General features: G+C 39.8%; 3 protein-coding genes across 3 annotated transcripts in view; 2 read left to right on the forward strand and 1 right to left on the reverse strand.

Annotated features, from left to right (window-relative positions):
- The window catches only part of gnl3l (G protein nucleolar 3 like), a 13,375-nt gene extending 8,285 nt beyond the window's left edge, over positions 1-5,090 (forward strand). Inside the window, exons 8-15 of the mRNA XM_083906310.1 lie at positions 383-527; positions 728-815; positions 888-1,065; positions 1,154-1,296; positions 1,373-1,509; positions 1,978-2,150; positions 2,253-2,424; positions 5,000-5,090. Coding sequence (XP_083762436.1) covers positions 383-527; positions 728-815; positions 888-1,065; positions 1,154-1,296; positions 1,373-1,509; positions 1,978-2,150; positions 2,253-2,424; positions 5,000-5,067 — 1,104 coding nt within the window. The 3' untranslated portion in view covers positions 5,068-5,090. The remainder of the gene's footprint in view (positions 1-382; positions 528-727; positions 816-887; positions 1,066-1,153; positions 1,297-1,372; positions 1,510-1,977; positions 2,151-2,252; positions 2,425-4,999) is intronic.
- Positions 5,091-6,093: 1,003 nt separating this feature from the next.
- tfe3b (transcription factor binding to IGHM enhancer 3b) lies at positions 6,094-18,790 on the forward strand. Its single transcript, XM_083906311.1, has 9 exons — positions 6,094-6,243; positions 10,982-11,207; positions 11,343-11,567; positions 12,386-12,481; positions 13,024-13,135; positions 13,220-13,276; positions 13,412-13,487; positions 13,588-13,735; positions 16,994-18,790. The coding sequence occupies exons 2-9, from the start codon at positions 11,016-11,018 to the stop codon at positions 17,450-17,452; spliced, it is 1,365 nt and encodes a 454-aa protein (XP_083762437.1). The 5' UTR covers positions 6,094-6,243; positions 10,982-11,015; the 3' UTR covers positions 17,453-18,790.
- Positions 18,791-18,856: 66 nt separating this feature from the next.
- On the reverse strand, positions 18,857-20,782 carry LOC310941002 (uncharacterized protein; the record flags this gene model as incomplete). The annotated part of the gene is made up of 3 exons (XM_083906073.1): positions 18,857-19,128; positions 19,221-19,454; positions 20,680-20,782. The coding sequence occupies 3 exons, from the start codon at positions 20,780-20,782 to the stop codon at positions 18,857-18,859; spliced, it is 609 nt and encodes a 202-aa protein (XP_083762199.1).
- Positions 20,783-22,468: the final 1,686 nt, after the last annotated feature.

Genomic DNA, 22,468 nt, shown 5'->3' on the forward strand with positions numbered 1-22,468 from the left:
TGTCCGGGCTTTTTATGGCCTTTAGGAATGTTTTTCAAATATGAAACTCCATGAATTAGAATATAGAATAAAAAGATCTATAAAAGCCTGTGTCCATGTCTCGAGGTGTCCTGTGGACACTTTTACAGGCGTCTCTTTTACTATTGTGGTCAATGGGAACATTTTTTGGGCCCCACTGGATTTTTTTGTTGCAGTACCCACAGTGGCCACCATGTAAAAATTCTCTTCAAGGCAGAGGGGGCGGAGCTCTATCCAGTTCATATTATACATCCATGTTCTAACGTTACTAGTTGATGCAAAAACTTGTGAAAAAAAACTACAAAGTTTGCTCGGCCAGCGTTTAACTGACAGCACTACTATTTTTCCTTTCTGACATGGATAGAAACGCAGTAACGTTCCAGTGACACAAGCCACCACAGAGCTTCTAAGTAGCAGTGCTTGTATTGGTGCTGACTGCTTAATGAAGTTACTTGCAAACTACTGCCGCAATCTGGACATAAAGACCGCCATCACTGTTGGTGTTGTAGGTAAGCTATGCATTCATTGTTTTCAGAGAGGAGACTGAGGAGTGTGAATAGGCAAAAAGGGTCAGTTTCCTTGCGAGTGTTTATGCACCACAGTAGCACAACAATGGTGGAAAGTGAAACCATAGATCATTTGGAAAATACCATGATATAATGGTAGGGGAAACCCTAGAGAAATCGGTTCAGCCTCTTCTGTTTTTCAGGTTTTCCTAATGTGGGCAAGAGTAGTTTGATCAACAGTCTGAAACGGGTCAGAGCGTGTAATGTTGGAGCTACTCCTGGTGTCACTAAGTAAGTATACAGTCATTTATCCTGGTCACCTTTTTTTCTACCGGTTTGACCAATATTTCTGATGGATTGCAGATGCCTACAAGAGGTGCATTTAGACAAACACATTAAGCTACTGGATTGTCCAGGCATTGTCATGGCAACTTCAACGACAGATGCAGCAATGATTCTTCGTAACTGTGTGAAAATTGAACAGCTTGTGGATCCTCTTCCACCTGTTGAAGCGATCCTCCGACGCTGCAACAAAGCCCAGGTGTGTGAAGATGTTAACATTTATGCTTATTGAAATGTTTCTTGCAAACTGCAGTTATTTGTAAACTGCGCTGCTTGTTGGATTACAGGTCATGGAACACTACGGAGTTCCAGACTTTCACACAGCGCTGGAGTTCTTGGCATTACTCGCCCGACGCCAAGGCAAACTAAGAAAGGGAGGATTGCCTGATACTGATAAAGCAGCAAAGAGTGTATTATTGGACTGGACAGGGTGAGTTTAAAAACTGCATGTTGTGTGTGTTTTTGTTACGGTATTACTTTGATCGTTTTGATCATGGTTTTTTTAGAGGAAGAATCAGCTACTTCACTCACCCTCCAGAGACGCACACTCTCCCTACACACGTCAGCGCTGAAATTGTTACAGAGATGGGTAAATCTTTTGACTGGGATGAGCTGGAAAGAGGAAATCAGGAGGTTCTTGCAGGTAAGTTAAACTGGCATCATATAAAGCCCCAAATAAATAGCTCTCACCCCCTAGTGGTATACAGGCTTTTAGCCAGCAGGGCTAAATTAGACACCCTACTTTTTGGGAAGGACGCCCTAAAGAGGCCCTATTTTTCCCCCGGTAACCACCGAAACGATGTTTTGATGACGCGCGGGTCTGTCTATACCTGCTTAGAGTCTGTCCAAGATCAGTTTGGAACACCACAAGATTCCAACAAGTTGTGAGTACACGGTGGAACAGCACCTATTAAATGCTGGAAAGTCTCTTTGCGCAAAAGCTAAACTTGGCTTCACTTATTTATTTATTTATTTATTTATTTATTTATTTATTTTTGGTGGGGGGAGGGGACACCCTCTAAAAAAATCCAAGCTAAAAGCCTGGTGGTATACAATGCTTCTTCTATTCAGAATTATCCTAACTCATTTACATGAACATGCTTTATTTCAGAGTCCTCATGCCCTGATGTTCAAATGGGATTCTGCATAGAAACCACTGGAATGACACAAGGTGACCAGAGTGAACCTCGCTTCCCTGTCCTGGAAATGGACGGAGGCGATGTGGAGAAGCAAGAGTTATTAAAGGATGAAACTGAATCTATGGAGGATGACCAGGATCCAGAGGTAAGAAGAAAGCTTCAGGGTTTACTGAATATATGTAAGGTTAAGGTTTGCTGTGCCCCTTAACTGTGACCCTTGCTATGATGTTCTTTCTCATCAAAATAGTTTGGACCAATGACAGTTGAGATGGCATCTCAGAAAGTGAAGACTGATGCTGCAACTGATGCTGCACCCAGAGTTCCCAAACTGAAGGATATCGTGGATGTAGATCCACTACATCAGGGTCAGGCTCTCCTGGCTGCCAGCAAGAAGAGGAAGAAGCAACAGAAAAGAGCTGGTTTGTCATAATGTTGTCCTCGGCTATCATTGTTCACTCTGGTTTAATCAGCTTTAACACTTCATGTTGGAGATATTGCAGAAGTTTTATTGTGTAAAATAGATTATTGTCTTTCTATAGACTTAGGCTGAATCCCAATTCCACCCCTTAGCCCTCCCCCTTCCCCCTACCCCTTGTTTTTGCGCGTTCATGTGAGGGGTAGTGCTGTCTCATTTCTCATAAGGGTTAAGGGGTAGGGCCAAGCCGAAGGGCTACGTAGCCCTCGAAACGAAGCTTCCTCAGGACCACACTTGAAACGGAGGGCTTTGAGGAATTTCGCAGCTTCCGCCGCGTCACCTGTCAGCGAAGTTTGAAAGCTGGCCGTTAAAGACTCGCACAAATGTGTTTTCAGTATTTTAATCACGACAGTCATGTGTAATGATTGTATTGCGGTCTTCTTCAATTGTCAACGGTGTTTCTGAATCACGAGTCAAGTTTGTTTTGAATTACTAGCTAGTAGCCGATGCTATCCCGGCGTTCCTTTCGTAAGTGGTTAGCTAGCTGCTATCGCTACTTTTTTAACATTAACAAATTGTGCCGGAGCGCAGTTACAGGAGATACTGTCCCCGCTCTCCTCCGCTCTGTCTGCGAGCAGCTTTCTCCCTCTGCACCGTGTGTGTGTGTGTGTGTGTGTGTGTGTGTGTGTGTGTGTGTGTGTGTGTGTGTGTGTGTGTGTGTGTGTGTGTGTGTGTGTGTGTGTGTGTGTGTGTGTGTGTGTGTGTGTGTGTGTGTGTGTGTGTGTGTGTGTGTGTGTGTGTGTGTGTGTGTGTGTGTGTGTGTGTGTGTGTGTGTGTGTGTGTGTGTGTGTGTGTGTGTGTGTGTGTGTGTGTGTGTGTGTGTGTGTGTGTGTGTGTGTGTGTGTGTGTGTGTGTGTGTGTGTGTGTGTGTGTGTGTGTGTGTGTGTGTGTGTGTGTGTGTGTGTGTGTGTGTGTGAGAGCTTAAGGGCAAATTCCAATTTCTATCTTAACCCTCAAGCTCAACCCTTATCTTAACTGGCGGTTATTTTGTCACTTCGAAATGGGACACCCCTTAAATGCAGATGCGTCTTCAGACTGTGGGGGGCAGAATAACGCGAAAGCTGTGTCCAGTCTGTCAACTCCAAAAAAGAAGAAGAAGAACACATTTACGTCACAATTATTTATTTATTATTTTATTTCAGTCAAGTTATTAGGTTGTCAGTTAGTTATAAGATCATACTCATACAAATACCACAACCACGGACATATTCAGCTGACAGTTACCACACACCATGGCTTATTGAAGGGTAAACGATAGCAAATGACCGCATGTTCGCGCCGGCTATTGACAAAAGATCGTAAAATAAATGTTATGCAACAATGACGTCAGTAATCCATAATATGGGTCTAAACTAAGATAATACAATGGATTTCATAATTGTTATATCTCTATTAACAAAGAAAATACTTAATTTGTATCGCACTCGCTTCGCTGCTTTCGACGCCATCTTTCTTAGGTGAAAACATGCAATGCATTCTGGGTAGCCCTTGCTCCCAAGGGTGGTGTCGGAAAATCTCAATATTGAGGGCGATACAGCCCTTAAACTTGCCCCTCAACTTAATTTTTCTGAGAATCGGGACAGCACTAGCACTAGCGGGAGAGCGCATTTTTGAGATTGAGGGTTAAGCAAGGAATTGGAATTCACCCTTAGTCTTATGAGTCATAAGGATTGGCCAAAATGTCCACAGTGGTGATAATTTGTCCTGTCACCTGAGGTGATGAAATTGTAATCACAACTATTATTTTTCAATTGAAGAAATGTGTTATGCATGTTATCCAGCTTATTTAACAGCTTAAAAATAAAGTATTGATTTAAGTTATTTTATTGAATACAAAAATGTAGTATTGCTTCCTCGCAGTGTAGTCCGTTAGCTTAACTTTGCACATGCTAATGTTGGCAACATACCCTCAGCCTCTATAGGTGCAGTGTATGTCCTCAAAATAAAATCCCACTGGGGCTCATGAGGGAAACATCACAACATAGAGATAGAAGAGGTAGGATAAAAAAGTCACTGCAAGTTACTACCATCAGAACATTGAAGCTAACATCGAAGCTAAGTCAGTCTAGCAAGTTGGATGCAGTTGTTTGGTCTGTTTGTTCTATAATAACTCTTTTCCTTTATTACGGGAATTTTTTTTTCTTACGACAAAGAAAAAGTTTGTCTCAATTCTATCCACTAAGAACGTTTGTGTGCTTATATAACGGCCTGGTGACTAAAGCCCTATTCAGACAGGATTAGTTTTACATGGAGGTGGGCAAAAATAATTATTACCAGAGCTGGTCAGTGATATTAGTCCTGTCTGAATGTGCCATGTCGGTTATCATTACTTGACGATCAGTTATCAGATACAAGATAATGGCGACTTTCTCCTGGGAAAATTAATCCAGTTAATACTAATCCATGCAAATAGACCAACAGTAAATATGTGCCCAAATATTCTGTTATATCCCGTCTAAGTAAATTTCTGTTGAACAATTGTTTATTGTTCTTCATTTTTGTTTCCTTTTCCTCTACAGACAAAATTGCCACAAAGCTCTCAGACACCTTGACATCTGCCATGGACTTCTCATTTTCAGACATCTGAATAAAAGATAACATTAAAATAAACAAGTCAATTTGTTTGTTTTCTTAATTTGGTGGTTGGAAACGGTAGTGAAGGTTGTGGGTTCGATTCCCGGCTCTACATGCTGATGTGTCCTTGGGCAAGACACTTAAGCCCATGTTGCTCCTGACAGTGTGTGAATGTGTATGAAATATGAGTGACAGAAAATGTGCTGCACACAGATGAAAGCGTAAATCAGCTTTGAGTGGTAATCGAGACTAGAAAAGAGCAAAATAAATATAAACCGTTTACCTCAGGACCACATTTTCTGCAGGGGTGTCGAACTCATTTTCACTGAGGGCCACATCAGCATAATGGTTACCTGCAAAGGGCCAGATGAAACTGTCATACAGAATAAATATAACTAAATGTAACCAAATATAATGTAATATAAAGGTAACGACTCCGTAGCATATTGCTAAATAACTTTCTGTATTTATTACTTATTCCATTTCACTCGTGGCATGATGCATATACAATGATATACTGCAATCTAGTGGTGATGCCGTCACTTTGCGGGTAACGCAATCGCTGTGCATTGTGGGAAATGTAGTTTATGGTCAACGCGCGGCTTAAAGCAGTAAAGACCTATTTTAACACAGATTTTTAAGACCAATTAATCACTCGCGGGCCACATAAACATTCTTAGTTGGATTTAATTGTGATTAATTGTAAATGTGATTAGGTATCAGGTAGAAGCCAGAGCTTCTTCATACATCATCCACAAAGTGATTCCAATAATCTATATTAACCCATGGTGTAGTAGTCACACATTTCTGGAATAGAGCTCTGATAATTTTGTGCAATAGCACCAAAGACTTTCGCATCATCCCTCTGTTTCAGCGATATTTGGTAATCCTGCCTGTGAGCAAAGGCGGTGCTTTCACCGTAACGCCTACAATACGGGGACACTGAAAATGTCATTACTTTCACCGTAATGCATACAATACAGGGGCACTGGAAATGTGATGACTGCTGCTGGGACTTCTGGGAAACCAATGACAGACAGACTGACAGCAGCAGCGTTGGTCAAAGGTAAACAAGGCTAACGCACAGCTGCTAGCGACTCTTCAACATCCCGTTTCCACGGATTAAGGAGGAAATGGCACAGACAGCGGATGTCTCTGGGTGTTTACGTTAAACAAATCTAAAACCACAGTATGTGTTTATCTTTATTATTCTCTCCTGTAGCTATAGGTAGCATTAGCTCGTGGGTAACTAGTCGGGTGCTTGTCGGTTAGCTTAGCAGCTTCTTCATTTCTACTGTATTGTGTTTGTGTGTTGTTGTTTGGCTCTGCTGGAACACCGAGGTTTGCAGTTTGTTTTTATATTTCTAGCCTCCCTATAAGGCGTACATAGTGTAAATGACATCCGAAGTTATGCCGTGTGTGTGGGCCATGAGCAGAAGCCACGAGCAGCAGCAGCGAGACAAAAATAGAGATTACGAAAACGCCAGCTGCATTAACACTCGTAAACTTTTACTGTCATGTCTCCCAGTGTTGGGGCCAAACTGAAGAGAGAAAAAAAGTCATATTTATGACTTTTTCTTCAAATATTAAGACTTTATTCTCGTAATATTATGATAATTAATTCTTAATATCACGAGAATAAAGTTCTGATATAATGAGAATAACGTCGTAATATTATGAATTTCTTTTTAATTATTATATATTATGTTACTATTAAATAGCAACAGCATGCAAATGTAACCAGCAGTAGCCTGCAGTTGACCACTAGCAGCCATTTCCTCCTCCACAAAAGTATGTTTGTGATTCTTTCTTCCAAACAGGCAACATTTTCGAAGTCCTGACAAAGAAAAGATAATGCAGTGTTTATTAAGTATTTCTTTATTTGTGAAGCCCCATTCCAAATGTAACTTCACGAAATGCTCTGCGTTACTCATCTTGATGCACATTGCAGTTTATTATCTGAGATTTTGCTTCAATAATAACACATTGTTCTCATAACATCAGGGCTTTATTCTCTAAACACCCATCCATCCATCCATTATCTACCGCTTTATCCTCCACCAGAGGGTCGCGGTGGGTGCTGTGCCTAGCTCAGCTGACATTTAAAGTAAATTATTAAGTTTGGCCCTAATACTCCGTCGTAGCATCTAAATATTACTAAGGCTTAAGGTAAAGCTGGATCGAGCACATCAACTGCCTGACTAACCCAACCAGCTAAATTTACTAGGCTGGGTACTGGAATTGATTTGATTCAGATTCACAAGGTCTCAATTCGATTCCATCCACGATTCGATTCGATTAAATTACGATTTAATTAGGAATATTTTGGTTACAATACAATACAGAATTAATACTGTTAATTATACAAAGACACACAAAATGTAGTGCTGTTCCAACAAATTAACAGCAAAGTCACACTCATTCAGTGTGAGACGCACATTTCAATAAGTTCATACACTCACACGCCACACACGATATTTCTCATGCTGAATAGTGATCAAACTTACCACACATAAACATGAACGATGATTGTTCTGCCTAGTTCATTCATACAGCTGTCTTGAATTAGCGACCTATCAACTAATCGGAAAATAGTATTTGTTGTTGCTGGGTAAAGTCTGAAAATATTGCAAACCTCGTTGTTAGTCCTGCGAGATTAATGAGAGTGAAGCCTTCACGTCGCAGTGAAAGATTTGTATTAAAAGATTGATTATGGGTAATAATCATAATAATATTATCATATTATTAAATAGAAGATGGATTATAATCGATTAATCCATTTTTTGGACCCAGTCCTAAAATGTCCACATTCACAGGCTTGCACAGCTGTCCTTCTTAGGATACTGCACTGACTGTCATTCATCTGGAAGGCCTCAAGATGGTGCTGTCATTAACAGTTGATGCCCAACCCCATCCTTAACCAAACACAATACAAAACAAATTCAACAGTTGAAAGTCAAATTAGCCCCACACTTAACACTTCCTCAGAAATGAGGTTCTGCTTTATTAGGATCAGGTTTTGGTCTCCATGAAGACTGGTCCTGACAAGGTCTGTGTCTATGCCAGCAAATAAAGAAGTAGCTAAGATAGGTACACACACACACACACACACACACACACACACACACACACACACACACACACACACACACACACACACACACAGCGAGAGACACACACACACTGCGAGAGAGCTGTGTGTGTGTGTAATGTAATATGTAGTAATAGCATATTACAATAGTAATATCAAAATAGTTTTTGCCACAATCGGCTCAAAACAATGACAAATGGTTTAAATAAAGTACATTTTCAAAGTCAAAACTATTTTTAAAGCAATGGCTGCAAATTGCTACGATGTATGGCTTGGAGACAGTGAATCTGTCTAAAAGACAGGAGGCAGAGCTTGAGATGCTGAAATGGTCGTTGAGAGTGATCTGGATGGACAGGGTTAGAAATGAACCTATTCAATGGACTCAATGTTGAGCAGGAGGAAAAGGGGAAGACCAGAAAGAGGGTTCATGAATGTTGTGAAGGAGGACATTAGGACATTAGGACAGTTGGTGTAATATCGATTTCTAATGGTCTGCAGTTTTCTCTCGTTGCTTCGTGGTAGTTTATAAAACTCTACAGACCAATAACTGATAATGAAGCGGCAAACAGTCATCTCATATAAAGACAGAGAAGTGTTACAGGATGGTGATACAACGGTGGAAGTTCAACTCTGCTAGTCTACATGCTGATGTGTCCCTGGGAAATATGGTTAAACTGGAACTGCTCCTGACTAGAAAAGTGCTTTATAATAACTAGATAAAAGTGTAAATGTGGGTTCTGACGGTCATGATAAGTGAAATATTAACAGAGCGCTCTACTATAAAGCAATATCAGTGGTTATGCAAGAATATTTAGTTTAAAGTCAGACTTCTCTGTACCACTTCACTGTGTGACTCTCTATTATCCTGGCTAAATCACCATGGTAACTTGTGCTGTGGACAGTTTAACAATCATCCTCACTAGACATGGTTCTGTCATTCTAATGATTGATTCAGTGGAATTAGGTAGCATAAACAAAAATGTGATCAGACCCACTTTACTCTCTCTCTCCATCACAGTATATGTGTGTAAAAGCACACTGAAAATGACCATATGTATAAAAGGAAAGGTGGAAGTGTGTTTTGTCAATCTGCAGCTTTGTATACACAACAAGACCAGTGTGAATACTTCCGTAACACTGTAACCATGTCTGATGCTTTACTGCTTCAGTGTCAGCCTTTGTGCTTGTTCTGTAGAGTTTTATAAAAAACTAATGCATGTCAGGTGCTGCCCACCGACAGATGATCCATTTCCTCAAACTCTCAGGTTGTTATCTACACATATGCAAAAGTTTGGGCACCCCTGTACATTTTCATGATTTTCCTTTATAAATCATTGGTTGTTTGAACAAGAAATTTCAGTTAAATATATCATATAGGAGACAATCACAGTGATATTTGAGAAGTGAAATAAAGTTTATATGATTTACAGAAAGTGTGGAAGAATTATTTAAACACAATTAGGCATGTGCATAAATTTAGGCACCCTTGTCATTTTATTGATTTCAATACCTAATTAAGCGTTTAGAGGCTGTTATTTCTGTAAAAGGAGGATGCACAAAACTTTCTTTTGTGGTGCTTTAATTTATGCACATGACTCATTTTGTTTAAATAATTCTTGCACACTTTCTGTAAATCATATAAACTTTATTTATTGACAGACAGAAAAAAACAACAGATCTGGTGGTGCCTGAAACTTTTGCATGTAGTACTGTATGTCTTGCATATGTTTCGACAATGTTTCATTTCAATGTTATTGATTGTGGAAGTTTAAATCTGTCAGCATCTTTCTAACAAGGGATGTGCCCTATTTGCTTACGCAGCTGGCCACTATGACTTGACAGAGTTTCATATCATTGTACAATGTTTCTAACACCTCTGGTAACCTTATAATATTGTATATTATGTCATATCTTTATATCATATTTAAAATATCGTATTATATTTTTATATTCCTGTTTTCATCTTAGTGTATTGTTCATTCTATTCCTATTTTGTACAGAATTTGCATTCTTACTTTTAATCAGTGGAACGAGGAACAGTTTAAGGACAGTGTAAATGTGAATGGAACCTTTTACATTTTACTCGAATACATTTTAATGGAAGTAATCATAAAACATTTATTTAATACATTTATTTAATACATTCAGAAACTTGGCTTGATGACAAAATCGCAGACTTACACGTGGATGGATATGAGTGGGTTTCTCTATACATAGACACAGCTATACAATGTAAACTGAATTTATAACAGTGGAAATTGAGTTTAAAAGATCACTTATCAAACTTATGGAAGTCACAAAACCATTTAGCAAAAAAAGGGGCGACCAAGTCGACGGCAATGAACCAAGTCATTCATTATTCCTGACCCTACCTGTACTACACCTGTACCCTTCAAAATGTATGAAATAAAAACTGACCTACTGCCATCTTTTCACAACCAGAGAGAATCATCGTCAGCTCAGAGGAAAGAAAATGTTTTCTAAACAGCATTTAGAACAAACATCATATCAGTGAATGAACAGCTGCACAACAGAATGATCACTATTTCAACTCAAGAAACATTTAAAATTCTCACTATGAATACTTGAGTGAAGATACTGTGATGTTTTGATTGTAAGGGTGTAACATTAGTATTAGGCAAAATAAGCTTGAGCTTCAGCCAAAACCTTTTCAGTCTATTTCTTTTTTGCAGAATGTGTGTTTAATATGTGTCAACACAAATGTACCTGCGTTTATTTGTGAATACCTGTGACCCAAATTTATTGTTATTAGAAGGATGGACTTTAAAATAGTTCTTTGACCTACTGAATGTGTAATCCATGTTTTATTTTTCAGCTCCGTCCCTTCATCTGCACCTCTGTCCTCAGTCATGTCGTCACGTGTGTTGCTGCGGCAGCAGCTAATGCGAGAACAAACCCAGGAGCAGGAGCGACGTGAGGCCCAGCAGCAGGCTTCTGCCTCGCAGCTCCGGGCCTCTGACTCCACTCCTGCCATCTCTGTCACTCTTCCCCCAAACGCTGCTCGCCCACCGCCAGCACAGGTGCCTGTGGAAGTGCTGAAAGTAAGCGTGATCTGTGTTGTGTGATCATCACCTTTGTTCTTTACTCAGTCAAGTCAGACTATATCAGCATAACATGAAATAACCATTGTAGCCAAAGACAATAAATTATTATTGTTATCAACTGGAAATGATTAGGTGCAGACTCATCTGGAGAACCCCACCAGGTACCACATCCAGCAGGCACAGAGGCAGCAGGTGAAGCAGTACCTCTCCACCACGCTGGGCAACAACGCGGTTACTCAGACCTTGAATGTGTCTCCTGTACCACAGTCCAGTTCTGCCCCTGAAACTACCCTGACTGCCAGCAGTGCCCCGAACAGCCCCATGGCTCTGCTCAACATCGGCTCCAACAAGGAGGAAGTAAGAGAACATGTGGTCCAGCAGTTGTTGTGTGTTGTTTTACAGAGATTACACAGCCTTGTCCAAACCTTAAGATGAGATCAATTTTGCCTTCTGCTTCCTTCTTGTTCAAAGATATTCCGTTTGTTCTTCGATGGTATGAGCAAAGTTCCCACTGTAATGATACATGCCCTTTGTTATCATACCCTTGTGACCTGTTGTTGCAATAAGATGTGAAATACTACACCCACTGTTTAACCATGCACTTCTGTGCCTTGGAAATCATTGAAGCTGTTAAATGTTTGTTAAATGTCTTCATTCAATATCGATTATTTAACCCTAACCCTTGTGATAAATGCAAATATGTGCTTTAATCAGAAAGTGGCGGAACTAAAAGAAAGAAACAACAAAAAAAAACAACTGGTGTTACCAAAAGTAAAACGACAAAAAACTCCCAGTAGAAGCTTTGATCGGAGCTGACGGGATTTTGTCATGAAATAATATCAACGTTTCCTGTCACAGTTACCCTGACCACATATCTGTGATTGATGAGATTGTTGTAAAATATTATTGTGAAAAATGTCTCTAAAACCCAGCTACAATCTCTTAAGAGAAAGAACAAGACACTTCATTAAGGTCATTACTGTATATCAGGTCATACATAATAAATCACTAGGACTGTATGCTGGTGGGATAGACAGCACCTGAAATATTATCAGTCTTCCCCAGGATCTTGATTATCCTGATTATACAATGTTCACCGCAACCAATGTATTGTGAGTGCTTTATACTTATTTCCACACATTTAACCTCTGCTGTTTTCTCTCATATTTATCCAGATTGACGATGTGATCGATGACATCATTAGTCTTGAATCCAGTTTTAATGATGACATCATTACGTTGATTGACTCCGGTCTTCAGTTGCCCAGCACGGTACGAAGAACCATGTTTTCTTTCATCTTCTCTCTAGACTTCGCTCTTCAGTGATGCCACAGTGACAGGAAAACAGTTTTATACTCAACATGCTTTTTCTTTATGTGAATCTTTCTTTTCTGTGTGGAATTCTCAAATCGTGGGAGTAAATATACACTTTTGGCACTGGGATACTATTCGTCACTCAAGTGCTGCTTGGGCGTGTTGAAGCTAGAGGCTACAAGAGAGGGAGAAGCCACACAAAGTGGATTGTGCTCATTAAACAAAGCCAGGTTAAAAGCTCATTTGTCAGACGCCTGTAATTTAGCTGTGAAAAATGAGGATTATGGTGTTGTTGGAGGAAAAGAAAAAGAAGCACATTGAGGTAAAACTGTCTCTGATTTCTTAATCTAACAGCAGAGTTTGTGACTATGATGCACTGTGTTTGATGCTGTATTTCTGTTTGTACTCTGAATATCCAAACAGACATGGGGTATCTGCTTCTCACTTAACTATAGGATCATTTTGGTTGTATGTATTAAGCGTGTTGTTGTTTTTCTTAGCTCCCAGGAAATCTGTTGGATGTGTACCACAGTCCTGGAATGGCAACAACTACAATGACGATCAGCAACTCCTGCCCTGCTGATCTTCCAAATATTAAAAGGGAAATTGCCGGTACAGTCGCTACATATTATTTTCATGTTTAAGAAAGTTTGATCTCTGTGCATGATATGGAACTCAAAGAACGATATCTTTCAGATTCAGATGTTAAAGCGCTGATGAAAGAAAGGCAGAAGAAAGATAATCATAACCTCAGTAAGTCAAGCTTTTTTTTAACATTATTTAAGTCACCTTTACTTTGATGAAGCTGAATCAATAATAAGCACTACAGAGTTATAGGTTTTTAATCTCCTTGGTCCTCCCTGCCTGCCTCTTCTTGCTCGTCTGCAGTTGAAAGGAGGCGGAGGTTCAACATCAATGACCGTATAAAGGAGCTGGGTGCTCTCATTCCCAAGTCAAGTGACCCGTAAGTTCTTCACTTCAATGGTTTTATATTTGTTTTGTTTTTTTAAAGTAATGTTGTTTATCTTCTTCTATTTTATTCATGGATATGACGATGATGACAGAGAAATGCGTTGGAATAAAGGCACAATTCTGAAAGCTTCTGTCGACTACATAAGGAAGTTACAGAAAGAGCAACAGAGAGCAAAGGACGCTGAGATGCGACAGAAAAAACTGGAGCAAGCAAACCACACTTTGATGTTACGCATCCAGGTCAGTGTCAGACTGCTGGTGCTGGATGTTGTGATGGAGATGTGGTGTTGGCTGTGTTGGCTGTGTTTGCTGTGTTTGCTGTGTTTGCTGTGTTTGCTGTCTTCATGGAGAACCACTTTAAACCTCTTCTTCCCTGACCCTCTGTTTGGAGTCCCTGCTCGAAAATGACATGCCAAAACTAAATAGAGTAAATCTCTGCAGTTACAAGCTCTATGTGAATTATCTTGATATCAAACTACAGATAACACTTGTGAGATTCCACTAGAGGTGTACGTTTCAACGTAGAAGCCACTGTGTCAGAGTAAATGTACATGGAACACAGCATAAATGAAGGATTTTTTTCTCTCGCCTAAAAAAATATTGCATTTTAAAGCAAATATTACCTTTAAAATATGCAGTAGGAGCTTAAAAACACATGGAGGTCATGTAACAACATGTGGACATGAGCTTTGCAAAGTCTGATGCTGCTGAAATGAAGCAGAGTGAAATTACAGAGGTTTTATTAAAGAGATGTCTGGGCGTTCTCACTTTTGGCACAGCTTGGCACCATCTGTGCCATTTGAGATTTCTTAGGTACCAAATTATTAAAAACCCATTTAATTTTATTTATATGTCACTACAGGTCTAAAAAGAACTCGTTTTGAAAAAATAAAAAAAATAAAAATATGATAACTCGCTGTAAATCTCCCTGTGCGGTGCGTAATAACAACTCTGTGGCTCTGAAGTGTCTTCAGTTACGCAGCGCCATAGCTCTGCCTTACCTTAGTAAATAAGGTGATTGACAGCTCGTTTTAAACGTCTAAACCGGTAGAATCAGACCTCGGTCTCCAAATGTGTATGAATCACTTCATTAGCGAGTCAAAAGCACATAAATGCATATGACGCATTTGTGCGGACATTCGCCCTTCTCTAATCAGAACGATCTAATGTCGCTCTGTAATGATCAATCAGACCGGGATTTGTCCCCAAAGCATCCTGGGAAGTGTAGTTCTTCATTAGAAGCGGTTTTGTTCCGGTGGAAATAACTTGTTTTGATAAACAGCCAAGGTAAGACAATATTTCTGTTTGTATTTCTTGAAAGTCAGTTGTTGTTTTGCTCTTATTTTGGGGCTGGATCCGTGAATCTTGGTCGTAGAGTGATACAAATTGTACCGTTAGAATCTGTAGATTCTCCACTGTCCAGCTGACACGTGTTTTTTTTGTTTACATAATCGCGCTGACACTCCGGTGCCGCTTTTCAATGTGTGCGCGGTGACGGTTTTTTACGCTCCTGCTGTTTGATCCATCTGTGTTTTAACTGTGTTTCGTGAACATAAGAATGATTTATATGAGCTTTTAGCTGAGTTTCTGACCTTTCTGTGGGTATGCAGCATGTCTGTGTTTGTTAAAGTAAGACATGGTTTTATGACGCTTTAGTCGCTGCGTCTGACGCAGCCCCCGATCCCGGGGGCAACCGTGAAGAAGAGGTTAAGAGATGGATGCTCGTGGGGACACAAGGAAAAACATAACTTAGCCACATGACAGAGGGCTCACATAATAAAATCTTATGTACAATAAGACCTCTTTACCTCTATTCACCTGCTTGTTTACACAAATATCTAATCAGCCAATCGCATGGCAGCAACTTTATGCATTTAATCATGTGACCTGCTTAAGTTTTAATTGAGCGTCAGAATGAGAAAGAAAGATTGTGATGTGGTTGTGTTACAGACAGAATATTTCTGAAGCTGCTGATCTACTATGCTTTTCCCACACAACACAGCACAGAAAAAAATCCCCAGTGAGCAGCAGTTTTCTGGGAGCGAAATGTCTAACCCTAACCTATATAAAGTGAGCAAGAACTGTTGAGATGTAAATACAAATCAGAAACAGTATTTGAACTAAATAATGCAGTGGGAACAGGGTTTTTGTTTCACAGTGGCTGGTTATGGTGGTAATACTTCAGCACAAATGTGTTAACAGCTTAGAATTTAAAGATTTAAAGGGATTGTAATGGCCTGATATTGGTATTTTGCGATACTCAAGGTTATGATATTGGTATCAGTATATGTACACTACCAGTCAAACATTTGGACACAATCGACAATATGAAACATATTTCACACACAAAAAAAAATCAAACAATGCATGAACACATATTATGTGTTGTTATGCATTGTTTTGATGCCTGTATGTAAATTGAGCCACAGTCAGTGGACATGATGAAAAACTATATCAAGCTGCTGCTGAGGTTGATTATTGCTGCTTGTCTTCGGCTGTGAATCTGTAAAGAAGTTTTTATCGTATCTGCGTTGTCTCCACACGGCAACTGTGTTTCAGGGGCCTGGAAACACTTGTTTTTGAAAACTGGTCCCCGGAGTGTGAAAATCTCAAAACACCGCATTTTTGTGTAGCCAAATACAAAAACGATGTCATAGTCCCACCGTTCTGTTGCACTTGCATTCACTGTCACTTATCTTCAACGTCATCATCATTTTCCTCTTCTTGTGTTTGATGGTAACTTATTATTTTCTCTCCTTAGCTGTCCTGGCTTCCTTCATTCAATCTGTTTCTGTGATCTTATACTTTGTTATGTATCCTTATTCTAATAAAGCGTTATTTCAAGGAAAGGTTTGTACACAGTGTACATGGCATAATGTGTATGCTAAATGTCTTCCTCTCCACGTCTCTACATATGCCTTGTATAAGTGTGTACATGTACACGTGTGCTGCAGTGTAAAGAATGGTTTCGTGTGGATGAAGACATTTTCTGAGACAATGCCATGTTTATGGAAAGCTTTTTCAAAATGACAAAAAAATGAGTGTTTGTGTGTGGTGAGAGCCTCAGTCTCATGTTTGCCTGTGTGCATAACAGGGCTGCAACTAACCATTACTTTCATCATTTCCATTCATCTGTTCATTACTTTTTCAATCAATCAATCAATTCATCCTCAAAATGATGTTCAAATGTCTACAAACCAAAATGATCCAGTCTTAAAAATTTCTTTGTTATATGAAGCAAATAAACCAGAACATGTTCACTTTTAGGAAGCTGGAAGAAATCTGAGTAATCTTAGTAATCAACTGATAATTGATTAATAGTTGCAGCCCAAGTGTCACATCTTTTGGCTTCTAACAGAAAATCCGACACCATTCAAATGTATTTAAGTGGATCGACAAGCCAGACGAACAGGAAGATTTCATTGGATCATTAAAGAAACCATGAATGCATGAATAACCTTTTACTCAGCCCCTTTAATCTGCTTCTATTCCTCTCAGGATCTGGAAATGCAGGCGCGGCTCCACGGCTTCTCCAACTCCTCCAGCAACTCGTCTGGTGTGAGCTGTGATCCCTCACTGCTCCAGCAGCAGGCGCTCTCTCACAGCAGCCAGTCTCTGTCACTCAGTGCAGGAGCAGCCTCCCCTCAGAACCTCCTCAGTCTTGGAGCACTTGGACGACCTCTGCCCGCCTCCTTCCTTTCCCCTCCCTCATCAGACTCTGCTGCAGTCACCATCAGCAGCCCTCTGGACTTGGGCAGCCTGAGCTTCGCAGAACTCGATGACGCCTCGGCCTCAGCACTTTACCCCGACGTGGGATTAGGAGACATTCTAATGGATGACGGGTGCACCTTGTCTCCACAGAGGATGGCTGACCACGCTGTTTTCTCTCCTCTGTCACCAGGTGCCTCAAAAAGCAGCAGTCGCAGGAGCAGCCTTGAAATGGACGATGACTTGTAATGAGCCCTGTGCGGTGATCAGAGACAGAAGGAGCTCCTAATTAGAACAAAACTAACCAAGAGAAACAGAAACAGTTATTATTATTTCAATATGTCTGGATTTATAAATGCAATCTTATTCAAGCTAAATGTTGTACATACATGTAGAATGAGGTATGAAATTAACATCAAGAAATGATGTATTGTGATAGAATAATTTTTAAGATGTTTAACAGGGATATAAGGTTTTCTTGAATATCTTACAGCACATGCCTGTTTATAGGGAAGACAAATGTGACATGTTTTATTTGTTTGTTAAATGACTGGAATCAGGGTTTGTTTATAGAAATCACACACATGTGATCTATGTTGGCTTCTTTCACCAGCAGCTACAGAAGGGATATTTTTCAAATGAATTGGCTGATTGTGAAATATTTCCTGCATATTGTATATAAGAATATTTTATTTTGAGCAATTATATTGCTCGGTAGTCAATGCATTTTAATGAGAGCTCAGTGTATATATATGTATATGTATATATATATATATATATATATATATATATATACATATACAGACATGTGTATCTGGAACAAAGCTTCAGAGCTGCGCCTCGTCTTCCTCCACAGTAGCTATGTGGCATCTTTGAGAGCTTTAACAGCGCTGTATAAATAAAATGTAGTATTATTATTACATATTACAAATCCTATTTTTGAATACATCCACTCAGTCAAATAGAAATGCACCACCGTTTGAACAATGCAGAACAATTTAATATTATCCTTGAACAGTAGTAGTTTTTTATCTGAATCATAGATTTTCACGCTCTCTGTTGTCGGTGAGTTTCTCTTTGTTAATGTCCGATCACTGAGTGATTCTGACAGTTTAAGCATCTGAATTCAGAGGCTTTCACTTTTTTTAAACCAACCATTCGTTTCATCACTATTAGTTGTGTAAAACCTGCAATGCAAGTCGTTATATTGTCTTAAATTTCCACAAACTTTAAAGAAAAGCATTCATTTGTCTGATGAAATGAACTTGCATGTGTGCAAGTATCACATTCAGTATCTTACCAGCACAACCTTCAAGGCGTTGATACTGTTAAACTGAACTATTCTATGAGCTGTGGTGAAGTCAAGAAAGCAGTGACTCTGACACTGAGGTGCCCTCTGCTCTTCACTCACAAAGTAAGGGTGCTTTTTATTTTTGACCCATGAACAGCTCGGCTCCAGAGCTCTGTCTCACTGAATCCCTTAAGATGAAGCGCCTGTGATATATGGTCATATGAATCATGTTAGCCTGATACAGCGCTGTGACTGTTAACCATCAACCTAACATTTGTTGGCTTTCATAATATTTAAAATAAATCATATGATTCTCACTGCTTTTGGTCTGTATTTTGTCATTTATTAGCAGTCATTAGTTGTTAGTGGAAGAGCATTTGAGACATCTCCATAGCGAGGTCGAGGCACTCTGTAGCTTGGATGCAGATGTCACACAGGAGGCAGCGGACGCCCACACAGCTGCACAGATCACAGTAGTGCGTGGCGTCCAGGAGAGGCTGAAGGCTGGCAGGTGTGCAGCCACACAGGTACGAGCACAGCGACCACACACAGTCATTACATCCTCTCATGGTGGCCAGTAGGCAGTCCAGTGGATGGCAGAAGAGACATGCGAGGAGGATTGCGGCACACAAGTCTGTGTCACATAAAGAGTGAGAAAGCAACAAGAAGTTAGATAGAGGAAAACGCTCATGAGAAAGAGGAGACACAAAAGTCTGGTGTTCCTACCCTCGCCTGCTTCAGCGTGGACACTTGTAGGCTTAAGGCTTATTTGACTCTGGCCTTTTGATGTGAATGACTGATTGACTTCATAAATGACGTGAGTCTCCATTTTTAGTGGCAACAGTGCACACTGAGGCTGTGGCTGGAGTTTCTCCACATCACATGGACTGCTGATGGACACTGTTCTGGACACTCCTCCGTCTTCTGGGTTTACATGCAGGTTTGATTCAACAGGATTTTCTGCAGAAGACAAAAGAATGAACAAATCATTAGATCTGTGCTGTGTTGAAAACCAGCAGAGTATTTTCTATAGTATTAGTCAGTTATACTGAGTATTGTTCCACAACATTTTAACATATGAGAAAAAAGAAAATCTTTAGATACTATCATTGTTTGTAGTTGAAGATTTCACATTTAGTCCATATTTGCATATAACTCCAGTGCTAGCTTCTCTACACTGGCTCCCCGTACAGTTTAGAATTCAATTCAAAATCCTCCTCACGTACAAAGCACTTAATGGTCAGGCCCCTTCATACCTGAAAGACCTTTTTACCTGATCTCCCTAACGGATCAGGTCCCAAACTTCAGGCTTACTTGTGGTTCCCAGAGTCTGTCAGAGCAGAATGGGAGGCAGAGCCTTCAGTTACCAGGCTCCTCCTCTCCTGTGGAACCAGCTCCCAATGACAGTTCGGGAGGCGGACACTCTCTCTGTATTTAAGGTTAGACTTAAAACTTTCCTTTGTGATAAAGCTTATAGTGAGAGCTGGATCAGGGAAATCTGGACTTTCTTAGTTATGCTGCTATAGACCTAGACTGCTGGAGGAATTCCTGTGGTGCACGCACACTCACTCTCTCACACTAAGAATAAGAATATGACTTTATTATACGTCATTAACCTTGTTCTTTAGCTCCCTAGTTTGTGTCGTTCCTTCCTGTCCTCTCTCTCTGTTTCCTCATCTTGCAGGTTGCAGGATCCAGATCCAGTTTCAAGGCTTGTATAAATGACATTGTAGTTCTAATAACATGTCATTACTGACTCAAACTGTCTTGTATAAACTTAGAACTTGATAAAGTTGCATATCTGCTCCTGATCTTTTTCTTCTGTCTCGAACTCATCTCCCTCTTGTCCTTTCTCTCCCTCTCATCTGTCCCCAATTTTTCCTTTCACCCCAGTCAGTCGAGGCAGATGCTGCACATCTTTGAGTCTGGTTCTCTCAGAGATTCCTTCCTCTGTTAAAAGAGAGGTTTTTTTGCTGTAAAGGTTTATGTCTTACTATGTACTGTATGTTGCGAGTTGGTGCTATACAAATAAATCAAACTGAATTGAAGTTTAGATTTAGATAAGAAATAGTTTAATATTTGCCCATTTGAATGTACTAGAGGTCATTTTGATATGTGTCAGTAATCACAAGCATTCAAAAGAGTTGTGAGCTGAAAAAGAAGTCAACAAGGAGAAAGAACCAACCTGCAGGAATGTCCTCAGCTGTGTGATGTGCCTGTGCATCAGTGGTGTCACAGTCATGGAGGTGTGCTTTCTCTTCACTCCCATCATCCACCTTTTCACTCATATCTGCAGAATTAATCGGACAAGACCAACAGAAACATGGCACTTAGTGTTGCTTTAAAATTATTTTCTTTTGTATAAGTAAGAAGAAGTAAGTGTAATCACTGTGTGTTGTTTATTACCACAGAGCCACAGTCAGGTGTATGGATGCGGTTCTTGTGGCTGTTAGGGATAAGTGGACATTATATATTTATTTCAGAAAAGTTCATCTATTATTAATCTCCACTTTGGGAATGTTTATTATGTTTAGATAAAAGGCAGCGCACGGACATCCTGACAGCTATGTGAGAATGAGATATCTCAATGTTGCTGCCATTAATAATTCATTTCCTCAAGTAATACTTACTGTATTTGTGTTCATTTTAAAGAGCAGGTAAATCAGAAAATTATCTAATTGTGCATAGTATAATGAATGTAAACAAGATTTAATTTAATTGAATTAATGTAATTAATGTCCACCACCATAAAATCTTAAATATTGTGTTTATGAAGGAATTTAAGAGAGTAGTACACAGGGATGCACAAAGCCTCATCTCTTTATCACTACTTATTGTTTACATCTACATTGGTTGATATATATAAAGTATTTTGTACTTACCTTTGTTAGCATAGTGCACAAGAGTAGACGCAGCCTCCATCACAGACTCATCCTTTTACTGAAGTGTCAGCACTGGAGCTACAACACACCCCCCCCCCCCCACAGGTTTAAGTCTGAGCTGAGGTTGAATGATGATGATGATGATGATGGTGATGGTGATGGTGATGATGATGATGATGTGATACAGTGATGAAGTTTTAAAAACGAGCACTGGTTGTGCGGTGACTGTGTGGTAAGTGAAGCCCAGGTCTACTGAAGGGTGTTTGTTAAGAAAACACCACATGACTATTTACTTTTTCAACAGTCCATATTAATTGCTACACATCATCTTCCCTTCATGGAGGTATGGGTGGTTCTGAAATTATAAAAAACATACAGATAAAACACATGGTGTAAACAGACATAAAAGGTTACAAATAAACCATCCAATAATCTGTCTGTCTGTCTGCTGTGGGTGATGGGGACCCCTGCTGGTGCTCTAAAAACGTTTTCAACAGATCATTCACACACCCAGTTAAAATAATTATAGCTTACTTCTCCTTCTTCCAAACAACCAGCTGTTATAGCTTCACTAACCAAAAATAAATGTTACATACCGGTGTATAACGAGAACGGTATAAAATGTATGAAAATAAGTTAGCGCGCTTTTATTTTGAAATGTTTGCGTCTCACTTCCGCTTCCGGTATCACCGCCGTGATATTGATAATTAAGAAACGAAAAACAAAAAGGAATTTGCAAAAACCAAAATTGGGCCGTTTATTTGAATTTCAACGTCGTTTTTTGTTTTAGGTTCAAAACGAAAAACGAAACAAGCGTGGTATTTCCGTTTCTCGTTCATTGGTTTAAATGAAAAAACAAACGATCAAAACGTACACGGACCTTTTGATCCCGCTTGACTTCTGTGAAATGGAGAAGAAGTTGCTTCCTGTGCATTTTCCTTCTCTAACGCCATTCCAAACAAGTCCAGCAGTTGGCGACAGTGTAAAGATAGAGGGTAACTTTTGAGAAGGGGAAGTAGAAGAAGAAGAACACTGGCCAATCAGATCAGAGTACTGACGTCATCCGATTGCGAGCGAGCGACGCTACATCCG

Source organism: Microchirus variegatus, assembly GCF_963457635.1.
Source record: "Microchirus variegatus genome assembly, chromosome: 19".
Classification (NCBI taxonomy): domain Eukaryota; kingdom Metazoa; phylum Chordata; class Actinopteri; order Pleuronectiformes; family Soleidae; genus Microchirus; species Microchirus variegatus.

Coding starts and splice junctions, on each gene's coding strand:
- tfe3b (XM_083906311.1), top strand. CDS start 11,016: ATGTCGTCACGTGTGTTGCTGCGGCAGCAGCTAATGCGAGAACAAACC. Junction 11,208..11,342: donor TGCCTGTGGAAGTGCTGAAA/GTAAGCGTGATC, acceptor GGAAATGATTAG/GTGCAGACTCATCTGGAGAA. Junction 13,736..16,993: donor CTTTGATGTTACGCATCCAG/GTCAGTGTCAGA, acceptor TATTCCTCTCAG/GATCTGGAAATGCAGGCGCG.